This window comes from Podarcis bocagei (assembly GCF_964188305.1).
Source record: "Podarcis bocagei genome assembly, chromosome: 13".
Taxonomy (NCBI): domain Eukaryota; kingdom Metazoa; phylum Chordata; class Lepidosauria; order Squamata; family Lacertidae; genus Podarcis; species Podarcis bocagei.
Genome location: NC_138138.1, coordinates 40,331,432 through 40,349,942, shown reverse-complemented (window position 1 = coordinate 40,349,942; position 18,511 = coordinate 40,331,432). Strand labels below are relative to the sequence as shown.

The following is an 18,511-nucleotide window of genomic DNA, read 5'->3' as shown; positions in this document are numbered from 1 at the left end:
CACCTACCCTAAGACTAAAGCAAAATTCTTCAACCTGCAATCTTTCCTTCCCCCTATTCACTATGTACACACTTAGAAGGAGATTTAGGATACGTATATTCTATCCAACTTTCTACTTAGATATTGCAGATCAGAAATTCTTGTATCATCCCTATTCCTATGTTATCAAGCCCCAATCTTTAGATCTGATGATCAGATGCCAGATCACTCTCTCTGGGTGTAAATACATGCACAGACTGTGCAGCCAGTTTTCTCTTGCTAGACACAGGCGTTCAGCCCAAACAGATAAAGTCCATCCTTCATCGTCTATCGGATCTAATCTATGTATTGCATATCAGATCTCTGCACCCTGCACCTCCCTTCCCCAGTTCTCCATTGTCTCCACCTCCCTGCCTGCAACCCCCCCTCTTCCCTTGCGCTCTCTCTCTCTCCTTCCCTCCCTCCCTCCCTCTCTCTCTAAGTCTGTGGGATCCCCCAATCGACCGCCTCTCATTCGCTGCGCTATCCCCTCCCCACCGTTACCTGTTGACAGGAGCAGCACCCAGGTAGGATGGGGGCAGAGGGTGGGGGGAGGTTGGGGTCCCGTGGGTGTGAGGATAAGGTGCAGGCACTACTTTGGGGGAAGGTGGGAAGACAGTTGGGGGGGCAAGTTGGGGGAAAGGGGGTGGGATGTGGGGTTCCAGGTTCTGGAGGAGTTTCTGAAGAAGTGGGGGAGTTGGAAGAGTTGCTTGAGAGGTCTTTTTGTGCATTGGGGTGGGGGGGCTAGTGCAATTTGGGGGAGGTTGGTGGGGGGTAGAAAAGGCACATCCTAGGGGCAGTTTTTCGGATGTGGGGCTGGTGCAAGATGGAATCACAGGGGAAGGGCAATTCAGGCATCTCTCTTGGAGTCCGGTGGGGAATTAAGGATGTATTTGGAAAGTATGGGGGGAGAAGTGAAGGGGTGAATTGCTTAGAAGTGGGGGGAGAGCAAGGTGTTAGGTAATTACTGGTTATTTGCTTTTATTTACATATGTGTGGGGCAGATCCTGGGCAGGAAGATCAGAGGGCAATTCTGAGAGTAGGTGAAACTGATTGAGAATTGACGAGTGAAGAGAGAAAAAAATCCACACAGACATAAAAGAAATAATAATAAAAAGACAACTCAATTTAGCAAACTCATTCTATTAATATCGGTTAATAATCCAATACCAAATAATTAAAAATAACCCTCGCAGGAACGCCGGTCTCTAAAGAAACTGTCATATCAAAATGCCATTATGCTTCTGGCGATGCAATTTCCTTATTCAATTAGAATCGGCTCACTACCACACACACACACACACACACACACACACACACAACCCAGCACAGTAAATGAATTCTACAGCTTTTGCCTGCGTGTCTACGGAGTTGTAAATCTTGCTGCTTGGCCCATCGACATTCCATTACAACATGACATCGATTTGTGAATGCTTCATTTAATGTCACTTCTAACACACTGTGGGGTTTTATAAAAACAAACAAAAAACAGAAGTCACTCGCCATGCGAGCCTATATTGCCTACTCAGGAGTAAGCCCCACTGAGTTCAGTGAGACTTACTCCCAGGTAAGTATATGTGCAGGATTGCAGCCTCAGTGCATGGATGGACCTCTGAAGAGCTCAGTTCTGATGCTTCAGAGGAGGGGGGAAAAGAGCCACCAGTTTTGCCCATTGCTCCTCACTCTGTAACTTTTGACTTTCAATAAACGAACATAAAACTCATTTTTTAAAAGATGGACAGGAGAAAGCAGATTTCCTGCATATTGTGAACAGATGCAACTGAAAGTTCTTCCTTGGTATTTTCCAGCAAAAGAGAGAGAAAAATCCACCATTAAGCCGAAACATTCCTTTCGGTTTTACTGGGAAAGTTTCCCTTCTTTAGAGAATGGGAAGCATATAGAAAATGGGCACCAGCACAGATCTTTGTGGTGCTCAGTTTACACCCATAACTTGTGAAGGAAGGCGAAATGTGTGGCTCTCTAAACAAACATTGGACTCAGGAACCAGCAGTAAGGAATCAGAAATCAGCCTGCCTGGTTAGAAAAGGCCAACACATTTAAGGGCTCCCTCTTAGGAAAACGATGACTGGGGAAGGGTCACAGTCAAGGAGCATAAATTCACACTTGGTGTGGACAGAGAAAAATTCTCTCTTCCTCATAACACGTGAATTTGGGATTATCCAGTAAAATTGATGTGGAAAAGATCAGGGTACAGGAAACATTTCTTAACACGATGTGTAATTGGTTTATGGCATTTGTTGTCACAGGATGTAGTGGTTGTGGTCTGGGGCTTAGACCGCTTTAAAGGGGGATGAGAAAATTTCATTTGGGGTGTTGATTGTTCCCTCTAATAGTTAACTTGGGATTGGAGCCACTGAGGATAGAGGGGGCATTTTCACATGCTTGCAGAAGTACCCCCACAAAAAAACTTTTGTAAAAATAAATAAATCCCTAGAGTGAGGGTGGGGAGGGCTTAAAACAATCCATTAAGGGCTGGGCATGCTCAGTAACCATGGAATTGTTGCTGCTGGCATCCTTCTGTCTCGAGAGACACTCCAAACCGTTGCGCTAGCAGCACCAAAGTGACCTCCCAGGAAACAAGCCTGAGCAGGGCATATGGACGTCCTGGGCTGCCCCAGGCGGCAAGATCCCTCTTTTGGCCTTGCTGATGTGGTCCAAAGGAAAGCAGGGCAATAGGTTTGGCACCAGCTTGGCTGCAGGAGATGCCGGAAGGTGTACAAGGCACCACCCAACCGTCTTAGGGATTCCTCTCTGGATTTGTGTAGGGTTTACTCCTAGCCTTTTCTTCTCCTGAAGACATCCTGCAAAGCAGCAGATGTTTCGGATCAGAGCTTTTCTTCTTCTAGATGGGCTACCTTTCCGGGTTGAGAAAATCAGAGGGTGGAATGGAGTGCCCTGGTGGGAGGCATGGCTGGCTAGCACCCTAGGCAGGCGTACTCTTTCTAGGTGAAGATTCACTGGAACACTTTGCTGCATGTCCCACTCACTGATGGCTGTCAGTCAAGGTGGGCTAAATGGAACCACCATAGTCAGAGGAGGCACTATGCCCCTGACAACTACCTGCTAGGAGTTTGCTAAGGGTGCTGGGAATTGTAGCTCTCTGGTGGGTGAACCACAGTTCCCAGGATTCTGTGGGGGAAGTACTGTGCTTTAAATACATGGTGTGTGCGCATCCTTCAACCACTGCACAAACCTGGGCAGCCTTACCTGAGAGCGACGGCCCCATGAAGACTTAAAGGTAAAGAGACCCCTGACTATTAGGTCCAGTCGTGGCCGACTCTGGTGTTGCGGCGCTCATCTCGCTTTATTGGCCGAGGGAGCTGGAGTACAGCTTCTGGGTCATGTGGGCAGCATCACTAAGCCACTTCTGGCGAACCAGAGCAGCGCATGGAAACACCGTTTACCTTCCCGCCGGAGCGGTACCTATTTATCTACTTGCACTTTGACGTGCTTTCGAACTGCTAGGTTGGCAGGAGCAGGGACCGAGCAACAAGAGCTCACCCCGTCGCAGGGATTCGAACCGCCAACCTTCTGATCGGCAAGTCCTAGGCTCTATGGTTTAACTGACATAGGATTGTGTTCCACATCAGCCTACATCTGGTCTCACGGTGGAATAATGAATCAAAATAAACATCTCTTTCCATCCTCCACAGCTGACTGCACCTCCAATGACCGTCCGACGTGGAGAACGTGCTCCAGTCCCTATCCGGGAACATATGGCCATTGATGTGTCCCCAGGGCCAATCCGGCCCATTGCCCAAATCTCTGCCTATTTCCCACATCCTGGGCTGGAGGGCATGTTGGCGACACGAGACAGAATGAGGGGTCAAGGGGCTGCGGCCATGCCCCCTGGAACTGGGGAAGGAGAATCGGCGGACGGAGACGATTCTGATGACAGCAGTGAGTATGAACCCTCTCTTCCATGCCTTTGAAGGGGAGAGGACCCAGGTGTTCTGGCTCAAACCATCTATTCATTCCATGGGGGGTGGAGAGGGGTATAGGCGGCCTGAACCACATATCTGATACATGCATGTTCACACATGCAGACTCTCTCTCTCTCTCTCTCTCTCTCTCTCTCTCTCTCTCTCACACACACACACACACACACACACACACAGGCTGTCATCTTACACACCAGCTCTCTTGCCTTTGTACCTTTTTACAGCCAGGTGCACAAGAGAGAATGGCTGCATACACACCACCTGCTGAATTACACTGAAAGCGCATTTACCCTCCAAAGAATCTTGGGATCTGTAGTTTGTTAAGGGTGCTGGGAACTGTAGCTCTGTGGGGTGAACCACAGTTCCCAGGATTCTTTGGGGGAAAGCCATGTGCTTTATATGTTGAGTGAATGTGCAGCTAGTAGCTCTGTCTTATGTACATACATACAAAAGAGTCTCAAACCAAAACAGGCACAAATTCGAGACGTTTTCACACATATAAATGTCCATAAATTTTTCACATACTGTCACCCAGGGCTTCACTACAAGAGTCCTGCCAGCCGCTTTTTTATACCTATATTTTCTCTCCCACACACTTACTTCCTTAGACACTATCTCTCACCTGCATCTGAGAATGTAAGTCTTGCATTTTGTCACAATGCATTTCATACAGCGGTTCTCAGAAACACCAAGCCTTTCAGATGATCTATACCTCCCAGCCCTCCCATATCACAAACACACACTTGCCTAAATGTTACACAAGAATTCCCGCTCAGAAGGGGTTCCCCTAGAACCTCCTTTACGTGTCAATACATTGAGACGGCTCTTGTGGAGTGGCCAACCCTGTTTTCACCATACAATGACTCAGGTATCACATCAAGTGGTGGGAAAGTTCTCCCTTGCACTCTCACTCACAGCCTTGCATGCAGACCCTCATTCTCCCTCCCTGCCTCCTTGTATACACACAAGGCATTCCTGAGACACACGCTGACCTGCAAGAGGAAGCCCCCCTGACCTTACTTCTGGACTTACCTCTGAAGATAGGGATGCGGGTGGCGCTGTGGTCTAAACCACTGAGCCTCTTGGGCTTGCTGATCAGAAGGTTGGCACTTCGAATCCCTGCAACGGAGTGAGCTCCCATTGCTCTGTCCCAGCTCCTGCCAACCTAGCAGTCTGAAAGCATGCCAGTGCAAGTAGATAAAGAGGTACCATTGCGGCAGGAAGGTAAACAGCGTTTCCGTGCGCTCTGGCTTCTGTCACAGTGTCCCGTTGCTCCAGTTTAGTTATGCTGGCCACATGACCCGGAAAGCTGTGGACAAACGCTGGCTCCCTCGGCCTGAAAGGGAGATGAGCGCCGCACACCATAGTCGCCTTTGACTGGACTTAACCGTCCAGAGGTCATTTACCTTTACTTTTTACCTCTGAAGAAGCATGGATAGGATTGTGCTGCACATCTCCTGTCTCAATAATACAAGTTGTGCACCAAGGCTGCCAACCTAAGAAGACTCCTTTGGAAGTTGGAAAAATGACCGAGGCCAACATGACTTACTTCAGTCAATGTGCTGAGATTCAGGCCAGGGATTGCGATACTTCAGTGCTCAGATAGGTGCACTCTTGGTACACTCACATAGGTACACACCTGTGCTCTTCTTCACACACAGGTTTGTGTTCTCTCTCTCTCTCATACGTACACCTCCCCACAACTATTTATCGCAAACAACTTTTCTCAGTTCACACACAAGCAAAACTTCCAAATATTTGCCTTCATATCATTATAGGACTAGGAGTCCCCATCCATCGCAAAGATCCTATGGCAGTTAGGTTGGGGTCTGGACAACAGAAGTAACGCTCAAGTCAAGGGCTGGCAATCTTTCTTCAGCCTGAGGGCCCCATTCGCCTGTAAGCAACCTTCCAGGGGCTGTGTGCCAGTGGCTACATGGGGACTCATCACACAAAACACATACATCTTTCCATCCTGGCTCCTGAGTTGCTACCTCAGTTCAAGGATGCATTCCAGCCAGGCAAAAGCAGGATGGACTGGGGAAGGTGGTGGTCTGGGGAGACAGGGCTTAGCCTGGGAAGTGTCCCGAGGGCCAGACAGTGCAGCCTGGAGGGCCGCCATTTGTTTATTTATTGAATTTGTGTGCTGTGTCCTTCATCCGTAGATTTCAGGGAGGTTCGCAACATAAAAAAGTAAAAACACAATACATAATAATAAAAACAACAACAAACAACAACACAAACCAATAACACACACCCCATGCACCTACACCTGAGATTCCCTAGCCCCTGACTTAGTGGTTAAACCTGCCAGACAGATTTGGCTTTGTTTAAGTAACTGGCACAGGTGATGTGTTGCCATAGGAATTAACGGTTGGAGAGCCTTCCGAGTCTCTGTAAGAACATTTTGTGTGCATCCCTGCCCCCCCACCGGTCCCTAGAAGTCTTGATGGGGGAGCAAGATCCACTGCAGTGTTAAAGCTGTGAATCGTGGGCCATAAACCATGGGGCAAACCTTGCTTGCAACCCTGCTGAGTCAGAAGAGATCTACACCACGAGCCCAGGTTGGGACGGCATCTGAGCGAAACCAAAGCTTAGCTCGGTGCAGTAGAATAGCAGAAAGAACTGGGCGGAGCCAAGCAGCTGCAATCTCCTCTCTCAGTCGGCAGCACAGTTGTCCGTTTGCACTAAGCCGTGACTTGGCTTAGCATGACAGGCAAACCAGGCCACCGCGTTGTACACGCCACAGCCACAGCAGTCATCGAGAAGCACTCTGGTGCAGAGAGCAGAAGCTTTTTGCTCCCATATGGTGCCGATTCACAAGAGACGCACACAGAGATGCATGAAGGAACACAGTCACACACTTCTGGGGACAAGCTCGCACATAACAAATGGCTCGCTCAGCCACCTTCCCTAACGAAAACAAACCCACACAAACTGACACCCTCACTGACACAACAGCCTGCCTTTAAGAGAGATGGTTTCGTATTCTCGTCTACGCATGTGCACACAACACACTTGCACTCAAGCAAGCTCGTAGAGTTGGATGTGTAGTTACACACACCAGAAAGGAGGGAGGGAAGGAAAGGCAGAGGGGTGGAAAGATGAATGGAATGGGGTGGTGGTGGTAAGGGAGAGCCAGAGTGGAGGAAGACAGAAAGGAAGATGGATAGATCAAGGCAGAGGGAGGGAGGGATGGATGGATGCATGGATGGATGGATGGATGGATGGATGGATGGATGGATGGGAAGAGACAGAAGGGCAGAAAGGTAAAATGTCCATGCCAGAGGATGGATGGATTTGGATGGACAGAAAGCAATTTATGAACCAGTGCAAGTAAAGATGCACCCAGATGGAAAGAAGCAGGGACAAATCTGTAAGTGGACTGACACATAAGCTCATTTTACACAGTCTTCCAACCATGCAGCCTGGCTGCGTTAAGTGGGGGAGCAGCAGGATTGCACCGCTCTCCCTGTTCTCCATGTGTTCCCCAGCTCTGTGTGCACAGAGCTACAAGTGTACCACTTGCGCACCACAGGCTCTCTGTCCATGCAGCCTGCTTCTCTCTGACCATGCGGGGAACACCTGTGCATGTATGACTTGCACGCATGTAGGCTGTTCTGTGTACCCAGAACTAAGGTATACAGTGGCTGGAGATGCAGACAAAAGCATGGTCCTCTTCTGCCTCCACGCATTTCGACTTTGTGGGTGGAAAACTGTGCGAAAGGGACCTGCAGCTAAAGACTAATAATGTAAGTAAGATGCATGGAGTAGGTAGATGCCTACTTTTTTGTCACACCAGGTTTCTACCCTAGAATATATGGAGTGGTAACAATGCCTTTGAGCATGTGCAGAGCACAGAACCTTGAGTACTACAGCTGCTCCCTATTCACCTGAGATCAGAAGGTAGGCCATCCAGGTTCAAAGGGTGTGATTACGCAACTCCCAGGCAAGATCCAACTCTGTGCTCAGAGATCTGCCCTGGTTCCTGATTTGATACTAGGCCAGGTTCAAGGTGTTCTTATTAGTATACAAAGCCCTTAACAACTTGCTTTACCTATGAGATCCCCTTACCCCACATATTCCCACTCAGCCACTTCAATTGGTGGAATTGGCACAGCTACAGGTGCCACAGAATATCCATTCAGCAGGAGTAAGAAATTTGATTGTTTAATACACGTTGGAACTCCCCGTCTATTGAGATCAAGCAGGTGCCTTCGCTGTACACTTTTCGGCACCTGCTAAAAACATTCAGACGAGCCTACCCAGACGCTTAGAAAGCTGAGGTAATTTTAATCTGTTTCAGTATTTTAACTTTTGTATGTTTTAAAGCAGAGTTGTGAATTTTTCTGCATTTTATTGTTTTATCTTTTTGTAGACTGCTTTGAGGGTTGTTGTTGTTTTTACATACAAGTACTGTATAAATTTTATTAAATAAATACATAAATGCTAAGAACCTTCCATTGCTGTAAAAAAAAAAAAAGAACATGCGTGCACACACACGCACACACTTTTCCTAGACCTGATGGTTGTAAAGACGGAATCAGAACTATATGGGTTATGTCTGATAAAGTATACCAATGGGAAGGGAGTTCGGCAGGGTTTACTGTACTCAGGATATAGGGCTCTGATGCACCACTCAGCCCCTTTGATTCTCCCCTCCCCTGAGCAGAAGCAAAATAAATTATGCATACTTAGGTAAATTGGCCTAACCGGCATGATTTATGCAGTTCGCAGCAGAACATCCCAGTTTTATTAGTGCCTGGGTTATCTGGGAGAGGTAGGGTTTTGATTATTATGTTTTCGATCTCAGAGAAAATAGCTGCATCTATATGCCAGCTGGCTGACAGATGACTTCTACACAAAACTATAGTGGTGAGCAGTGCAGAAAGGTAGACAGGTAATATAGGCAGATGGAGGGAGCTCAATATGCAGGCAGATTGTATGATTGCAAGGAAGAGAGAGGAAAAAGAAAATTCAGATGCGACTGACTGATTCTTTTTCTTCATTCTGTTTGGCACCCGATTCCTTTCCTAGCATCGCTTGGGACTCTTGAATTTGACATCCTCTATGATCCCGAAAACTGCACCCTTGACTGCACCATCCTACGGGCCAAGGTAATGATGGCAATCTGGCAAAGTGCCCCAAAAACAACTGCTCTCCTGCAAATGGATAATGCTTTTTGATTCCGACCCGCAGGCTTTCTGCATTCTGTGTCTCGTTTTCACAACAGAGGGACATGATTTAATAAGAGAGGCCACACAAGGAGGGGAAATCTCATTATGGAGCCAGCGCTGCTCATTTTCAGTCTGTTACCTTTCTCTTGCCTGCATCTCAACCCCTTCCTTCTCCTCCAAGCCTCTGGAAAGCAGAGAGGTTCACTCAAAGGCCCACCTCTCTCACACAAACCCCCGCGGACTTCAGCCGGCTCTGTTTGCACAACCCCTACCCTCACATACATGCCAACAAACACAAGCCCCCTCTCCCCTGCCAGCTGGTGGGCTTGCAGCATCTTCAAGCACCTCGGCGACACGCCAGGCAACCGGGTATCCGCAGGCATCTGGGGTTGCCGTGGCAACAGAGAAGGGATGGGGAAAGCAAGGGAAACAATGCGGCAGTTCAGAACCACAGCAAAAGTAACGCTTGCCCTCCATCATCATTACCCAGAGCCCCAGCACCACACCTCATGCTCCCTTTCCCCCCCCCCCCGACTGATAACCATTAATCCACATACCATTCTCTTCTCTCTTTGCTCCCCCACGTTGCAGGGGCTTCCTCCCAAACTATTTTGGGTGTGTTAACATGATGTGTTTTTTGTTTTTCCTGCCTTCTATATAACTGGAAGTGCCATTTTCCCTGTGGCAATCCTTCAACGAAACCAATTTAGCTTGATGCTTTAGCAGCGGCTCTGAACAGTGTTTAAGAAATCACAGCACGAAGCATTCCAAGACTCAGAATAATTTATTTTAGCCACGAGTGGCGTTGAGTCTGTGTTCCCTTCAACAAAGGCAAGCCGACACTTTTATGAGGATTATTCAAGAAGGCCTCTCTGCCCGAACACTTGTCTCGTCCCACAGATTCTGCAAAGCTCACTGAGACTCTCCCCAGAGTTCTCCTGTGTTTCTTATGCCCCATAAACAACCTCACTCTAATTTTGGCTTCATACATAGAATAACTACTACACAGGGCTGCTTTTGAAGAGTGTCTGAAACTTCCATTGGCTCAGAAGGCAGCAACTAGCTTATTATCTAGGGCGGGCATAGGCAAACTCGGCCCTCCAGATGTTTTGGGACTACAACTCCCATCATCCCCAGTTAACAGGACCAGTGGTCAGGGATGATGGGAGTTGTAGTCCCAAAACAACTGGATTTGGGTTTGCCTATGCCTGATCTAGGTTGAGGTGCCCAGAGCATATATTATACCAGTGCTATATCCATATCACTGGCTCCCTATTCATTTGCAGGTCTGATTCAGAGTGCAAGTCTTAACCTTTAAGTCCGTAAACCAGGGGTGGGGAAACAGTGGCCTACCAGATGTTGTTGGACTTCAGCTCCCATCACACCCTGCCAACATGGCTAGTCCAGGGATGATGGGAGTTGTAGTCCTTCAGCATTGGGGTGAGGGCACAGATAACCCCTTATCTGCTGTACCTGCAGTTGGGACTCCCTCCTCCCCTCCTGCCTGGACATGTGGCTCAGCAGCTGAAAACCTGATCTCTGTCCCTTACCCTGGCATCTGAAATACAGTGGGAGAGAAGGAATACCAGGCAAAGCTAAGTTTTGGGCGGCCCATAAGACCACCTCATTGCTTGCTTTTAGTCGAGCAGCAGAGACCCGCCTTCTTAAGCATTTGTATGGAAGAGGATAATCCTTTGCATTACTGAGGTGTCAGCTCATTTTTAAAAATATCTATCTGCTGAAGGTTTGCTTTGCTGTTGCTTGTGCTTTGGTTGTTTCTATTTCTTCGTTATGTTAACGACCTCAGAGGTCTGTCCATGGAAAAGTGGGATGTTAGCCATGGCATTCAAAACATTTATACTGTAAGTCAAGATATGCAGTAGAAACACTGTGCATAAGGTCAAGACTACTGTCACACTTCTTGCTGCTTCTGTGTAGGAGTGTGGTCATGTGTGCAACAGTCGAAGGACTGCGTGTCTGAGAAAAAAGCATGAAGCATTCTCTTGAGATGTTAATGAAATGTATAAGGACAATATTATGTTTAAAGGGGAGCTGATCACTGTCTTCTTATTCTCAGGGTCTGAAACCGATGGATTTCAATGGCCTGGCTGACCCCTATGTCAAACTGCACCTTCTGCCCGGAGCCTGCAAGGTAAACCATGGCTTCAGGTTCGCCTCCACTTTCACTGTCTCACAGTTCCTGAGCCTAGCACTATCCAATATACACATGCACAGCTACCACCACCATGCAGAGACAAGATAAGGTGCGTAACCAAGCTGGAGATCTTGTGTCCCTATAAAACAGGAGGAAGGCAGTGTTTCTCAGGCCCCATCAGTGCCAAACATTTAAAGCAGTATCATACCATTTTATACAGACTTCACTTCCCCCAAAGAATCCTGAGAACTGTAGTTAAGGATACTGAGCATTGTTAGGTGACCCCCGTTCCCCTCATAGAGCTACAATTCCCAAAGTTCACTTAACTCATGCATCTATACCTCCGGTAGGTCTGTTCCCAGGTCAACACTGAGCAGCGACAAATAGGTTGAAGGACAGTTCCCCCATTTCTTTGTAGCTAAGCAGAATAGCTCATGCAACTGGCTACTCACTCCAACATCCAGGGAGAAAGAGAAGGAGCAAGCCGGAGCCATGCACCTCATCAGACCAAGCCACATCAGGCAAATATGGGAAACCAGACTATTCTATTGCAGACTCTTTAAAAGACATTCAATAAAGCACAGTTTGGAAAAGGGGCTATCAGTAATTATCAGGAGAGAATAAATAGAAAGACATTGATAATTCCATGCCACCATTCTCCTGCTTCCAGCCTAGGAAACAGGTATGCCTCTGGTCTTACTAGAATATTCTGCTCTTCTATTCCAATGCCTCCCTGCCCCCCAAAAAACCTTCTCCTCTCCAGGCGAACAAACTGAAAACACGAACCCAGCACAACACTCTCAACCCTGTGTGGAATGAGGCTCTGACTTACATTGGAATAACAGCTGAGGATATGGCCCGGAAAACTCTGCGGTAAGACCTCCCGCCCTGCCCCGCTGACTTAAAATCCCAATCTACAGGGTCCTCTTTCATCCCCATGCTCCCTTTGGCATTCACAGCCTTGGATCCTTTTTCTCTCTTTCTGCTTCCCAGAATCTCCGTCTGCGATGAGGACAAACTGACCCACAACGAGTTCATTGGCGAGACCCGAGTGCCCCTGAGGCGCCTCCAGCCTGGCCAGAAGAGACACTTCAATCTGTGCTTGGAAAGACAACAACCAGTGAGAGTCGGGCATAAGCCGATTGCATATCTCAAAATGAGTCAGGAATCAGGATCTATTGGTTTATTTTATGAATTGATAAGGATCGTCAAGCACATCCTCTAGCTGCTTGGCTGCCCAGTCCCTTGTCCCCCTGTCCCAATCCCCACTAACAGCTCACAGGCCCTCCTCTCCCTGGGACCTGCCTGAGTTTCTCCCCTGCTCTGCCAAACTCAGTGCTTTCTGCCAATCACCAGAATCTCACAACTGATTCTTCTTCGCCAGCAGTTGGAATAGTTGTGAACACTTCATGGTGTAAAAAGCCCAGCTAACTCACGACGAGTGGAGGTGAAAAGACTTGCAGGCAGCATATTTTATGCACATGATTTTTGTGATCCTCCAGTGGGCTAGAAGGTGTCTCAGGAGGGGCAAGGAGGGGAGATAACTCGGGATTTTGAGTGGTGAGGGTGGGTCTCCTTTAGCTCCCCATTGACCAACAAAAGCAAAATACGTCACCTTACCAGCAAGTGTGCAGTTCCATTCTACAATTTAATACTGTTCACAGAATTCAGATTTTATGGGTGTAGTAGATTAACACATCTCTGTCTTGTCACTGATTCCACCCACCCACCCCCGTGCACAGGATATATTGCATTTTGATTCTGTTGGGTTAATCACTTATGCCTACAAGTCATCATACTTGTGTACCAGTCTGTACTTCCAAATGTCAAGGGAGTTTTTCCTCTCCCTCCTCTGTGCACTTGCTCACTCACTCTGTCCCTTGACTCCTCCAACTTTGCTCATGTTTCTGTTTGGAAGAGCAGGGGAAACAGATTTTTTTTCTCAATCCTCACTTCCCTCAACAGCTGGCATCCCCTTCTTCCATGACAGCAGCTCTGCGTGGCATCTCCTGTTACCTGAGAGAGGTGAGAGCGTATTCCCGCCCCCTTCCTATCCCTAGCATTATAAAACCTGTAGCTTAAGAGTGAGGAACATGAGGGCCACATTTTTTCAGCCTGAGGGCCACATTCTCTTCTAGACAAGCTTTGAGGGGGTTACATGCCAATGGTGGGTGGGACCAGAGCTAAAAGTGGACAGAGCAACAAATGTGAATTTTACCTCTGTACAGTTTCAACACACACACACACTTTACACACCCTTTTTTACCCTCAATCCGAGCAAGCAGGAACCATTATCCAAGTTCAAGGACTTATTCCAGCCAGGCAAAAACAGCCAAGGAAGATGCAAATCAGGGGTGGTGTTTGACCCTGGATAAGGGTCCCAACGACCAGATACAGAAGCTTGAAGACCCACATTTGGTCCCCGCCGTGATGTATCTCTTGATACAATTTATTTATATAATTAGGGCCCAGAACTTAAGCCTGCCAAGCAGGCTCTTTCCCCCAAATATTATTCAGCTGTGAAGAAAAGCTGTATGGTCCACTACAGCAAAGTGATTACAATGTTGGGCTAGGAGTGGAGGGCCCCAGTTTTTTAATTCCAATTTCAACCATTTAAAAAAATTATCATGGAGACTTCCAGTCAACACCTCTCAACCTAAGCTACCTCACAGGGTTGTTGTGAGGAGAAAAAGCAGGGCGGGGGTGAAGAGGGTAAACATGTACTTTGGTTATCTTTAGTATTTTACCTTGCTATCCTGCTCACCCTCAGACACATCTTTCTTCTAAACCACTTCAGAGGTTTATTAATTATTACTACTACTACTACAACAACAGTCAAGTGGTATATTCATTTTGTGATATAAATAGGGTTGAGTCAGAAATAAGTTGCCAGGCTGAAATTTCGGGCAAGCGAAGTGGCTAGCGGGCCTGACAGGATAGAGGATCGAGTCAATGTTAGCAGGCAATGTGCCAGGGAAATGCCAGGGAGAGCTGCCTGCCAAGGATGGGTGAAGGAGGCCCAAGAGGCCTTCTGAAGCCTTAACCAAGGGTGTCAAAATGCCCAGGGCCAGCCCTGACAGGCTGCAAAGGTTTGTTTTTGGGAGGCTGCTGGGTGGATATTTTGCACAAAAGCACTCCATGCTCTTTCCTTTTCCTTGCTCCATAGCTAGAACCCCCAGCCGGCTGGGCCCTGGAAGAAAGGGGTCGTATCCTGCTCGCCCTCACATACCTCTCCGAGCACCGTGGATTGCTGGTGTCTATTCTTCGCTGTGCCCACTTAGCTGCCATGGATGTGTGTGGATACTCAGACCCTTATGTAAAAACGTGAGGAATTGTGCTTATACTTGGCTCTTTCCTTAGCCTGCAGGCATATTCAGAAGAGTAAAAGAAAAAAGAAATCCCATTTTAAGGAAAGCTTTCAGGGATTGTTTTTAATGACCCTGGAATTAACTTCGTCACAATGCTGTGTCTGTGTAGTCATTTTGCATTTTCTTCTATATTTCCGGCATTTTGAGTGTACAGTATAATGTTCTGCAGCTGTACGGTGGTGGTTTTTAGCACTTGCATGCAGAATTTTAAGGGTGGCTCGCAGCCTTCTGGGGGAACGAGACAGAAAGGAAGACGACAAATAGTCTAGACAAACAGGCTCAGTCCCCGTTGCTGTTTTGGCAGGTACCTGAGGCCAGACGTAGAGAAGAAGTCAAAGCATAAAACAACCGTGAAGAAGAAGACGCTGAACCCAGAATATAATGAGGTGATGAAAGAAGGACGAGTGAAGTAACTGCATGTTCTGGGACTTGGGAGGCAGTCAGAGCGAGGGGAGGTTGAAGAGCCAACATGCTTCAATAATTCTAATTCTGTCTCTTTTCTGTGCCCAACAGGACTTTTTCTATGAGATCGAACAGTCAGAGCTTGGTCAGAAATCCCTGGAGATAACAGTTTGGGATTACGACATTGGGAAATCTAACGACTTCATTGGTGAGAAGAGCAAGAGGAGGAGGTGGCCGGGTTACAAAATGTGGATATGCCTTCTGGGACCCTCAACCAACGTCATTGGTTTATAAAGTGGCTCTCTCACGGGACCGTGGGAACTGCCATTTCTTGTGGGTGGCTGTCTCTCTGATAAGATTTGCAGATGCCTCGCCAATTTAAAGCTCCCAAAATTCATTGCTAGAGAAGTCACAACACCAAAACTGGTATGCCCACTATTTCACAGGATGTCCCACGAGGGGGATCCCTGTGCTTCAGGGTAGAAGGCGCCGTTTGCAAACATCAAGAACCAATTTATCTTTCTTTTACAGGTGGGGTGACCCTCGGTCTAGGGGCCCCTGGAGAATGCCGACAGCACTGGCTCTCATGCCTTCAGACTCCCGACTGCCGCCTTGAGCACTGGCACACGCTCACCAACGAGCTCCCAGAATCCTCCACTTTCGGCCCCTGAGAAGCCACCTCAATTGCCTATATAGAGTTGCATCCTCCCGCCCTGCCTGCCTGCCAAAAAAAAGGGAGGGGCACAGCACCAGGGGCCCCTCCTTTGCACGAGGATGTTTGCACGTTTTGAAAATTACTTGTCGTTGGTGTCCATTTATATTACGCTCTAGGGAAGGGCTTAAATGGAATGAATCGCCTCTTCTGTTTCCGTGTGTTTTAAGGCATTGGGAAGTGGGAGGTGGTCATAGCAGAGTGGAGGAGCCCAGGAAGAACAGGAGAGCCCAGGAAGCCACTTGTAGAAAAAGAATTTAAATCAATGAAAAGTCACAGAAATAATTATCCGTCCTCTTCCTCTCTTAGCACCTGTCTTTCCAAGCTGTCCATCGCTCTGAAATCCCACTACTTTCAAACCAAGGCTTAGCTTGGATTTTAAAGGACAAGATATTTGCTGGCACACAAAATTTGAAGCATCGGTTTTGATTTCTTTTTCTTTTTTAAAGCATATTAAAAACCCACTTCCCCATATAGAATTTCTTTCAGCGGTCCAAAATATATTTCCCTCTTCTTTCCACACCAGCTCCTTTCCCTACTCAACTTAACCTCAGAGTGCCAAATACAATTTATACTCCGGAACTGCTGGGGAAATAAACTATTGTTTATTGTCTCTGGAACTTCCTGCATGGATTATAGGGGCATTCATATGGCACGCTTCTTCCTGCTAACTCATTGTTAGAGGCCTGCCGACATAACAGTTTATCTGCAGTCTCTCTTGTTACAAACGAGGTTGAGCCCACCACTACCCACGCAGTTTTAAAAACAAGGTTGCAGGAAATTATTGTGCTGTTAATTCTTGCTTCCATTTCTGTCAGAAAGCTCAAATCACTGGAGGCGATCCAGGGAGAGAGCAATCTTAACAGCGGGCTGCCCAGCCTCTTCTTAAAAGACTTCCAGGAAGGGAGAGCACCTCATCTCTGGGCAACTGGGTCCCCATTGTGGAACTGCTATTTCTATGAAAAAGTTTCTCCTAATCTTCAGCCAGCACCTGCTCTGCCTGTAATTTAAGCCCATTACATCCAGTGACAGTCCTGCACTCTGGTGCAGCACAGCAAGTCTTCTATGTAAGACCCCTTTAGGTATTTGAAAGGTGCTTTCTTCTCCAGGCTAAACATACCCAGTTCCTTCAACCTTTCCTCATAGGGATTGTTTTCCATACCTTTAACCATCTTCGCTGCCCTTCTCTGAACCCATTCCAGCTTGTCTATATCCTTCTTAAAGTGTAGCATCCACAAATGGACAAAGTACTCCGGATGAAGTCCAACTAGCACAGAATAAAGCGGAACTATTACTTCTCATGTCTTGGAAATGACGGCTGTATTAACGCCGCCTAAAATTGTATGAGTCTTACAAAGTACGACTGGCTCATGTTCAGCTCAAGATCAACTTGTCCTGGGATCCTCTTCATTTTTACTGCTGCTTCCACCCTATACCTGTGCACTTGATTATGGCCATGATTATTTTGCCTAAATGCAAAATTCTGCATTTGTTTCTGTTGAATCTCATTTTGCTTCCGTCCAGTTTCCCATGCTATCTTTTCCTAGTTCATAGCATTTAATCAGCTTGCAAATCACATTATCATGGGGGACACTATTAGGTGTTTTGCTGAAACCAAGATCATTGCATTCACAGTTGTTCTTCAATCCACTAAACTAGGAACTTGATTTTATATTTCTCCCTCACACACACACAAACACACACACACACACAGTATATATATAGAGACACATTTATTCTTTGTAATCCATGCAGGCTTCTGCTAACCATTGCATTGCTATAAAGGTGCTTGCAAACTGACTCCCTTGAAATCTATTCTAGTTACCCTCCCTAGCACTGAAGTCAGATAAACGCATTTCACAGATCCTCCTTTTCAAGATCTGGAACAATTGCCTTCAGCCCTGTGGCACTTCACCTGTTCTCCAGGATCTCCCAAAGATGATTAAGACAGAAGTTATGAAAGTACACCAGTGAGTTCCTTTTAGTACCCTCTAGGATGCAATTCATCTGGTCCTTGAGACGAAGCAATCTCAGGTAGTGAGGCTTTTCCTGATGAAATTTCTTACCAATCTCAAACAGCTCTGGCCACACTACTCGTGTGCTGACTATGCTACTTATGGAAGATGGAACACAATTCTTCTTTGTGGGGGGAAGACAAGAGGCAAAATAGCAACTGAGCAATCCAGCCTTCTGTGCCACCTGTTAATATTTCACCATCCTTACTGAGAAACAGGCCTAGTGTCCTTCCTCTTCCTCCAAACACACCTTTTTATTGTTCTTGGTAGCACTCACCCCAGCCCCAGCTTATTCTGATCTTCTGCTTTCCCATCAAGTCTGGACTACACAATCCTAGTGGCCTGCCCTTTCTTATACAATACATGCCTTTTTAAAATCTTCAGCTCTTTAGGCTTTTCTACAGCTGCTCTGGCTGTAAGGTGGGGGGAAGTCCCATTTTCCTCTCTCGCTGGCTTGTTTGAGATGGCTCCCGTTTTCTTCTCTCATTGGAATAGTGCCTTTAGTAACTCCTCCTTTCGGGATTTATCCTGGTCAATGCTGCAAATTCTGATGGAGAGTCATGGGAACAGGCAGTGGGCATAAGCCAGGGAGACTTATGTGTCCATCACACACTTCCAGGCCTGGCCTGGCCATACTTTAGACAGGGTAGGAAGGCCTGCCACAAGCAACTGCGCTTGTGGTACCATTAAGGGCAGCACATT

General features: G+C 47.2%; 1 protein-coding gene across 1 annotated transcript; it reads left to right on the top strand.

The window, feature by feature from the left end:
• Window positions 1-366: 366 nt before the first annotated feature.
• On the top strand, window positions 367-18,230 carry DOC2A (double C2 domain alpha). Its single transcript, XM_081168792.1, has 11 exons — window positions 367-545; window positions 3,693-3,939; window positions 9,018-9,097; window positions 11,235-11,309; window positions 12,076-12,185; window positions 12,306-12,432; window positions 13,278-13,337; window positions 14,479-14,636; window positions 14,985-15,066; window positions 15,194-15,290; window positions 15,614-18,230. The coding sequence occupies exons 2-11, from the start codon at window positions 3,708-3,710 to the stop codon at window positions 15,751-15,753; spliced, it is 1,161 nt and encodes a 386-aa protein (XP_081024918.1). The 5' UTR covers window positions 367-545; window positions 3,693-3,707; the 3' UTR covers window positions 15,754-18,230.
• Window positions 18,231-18,511: the final 281 nt, after the last annotated feature.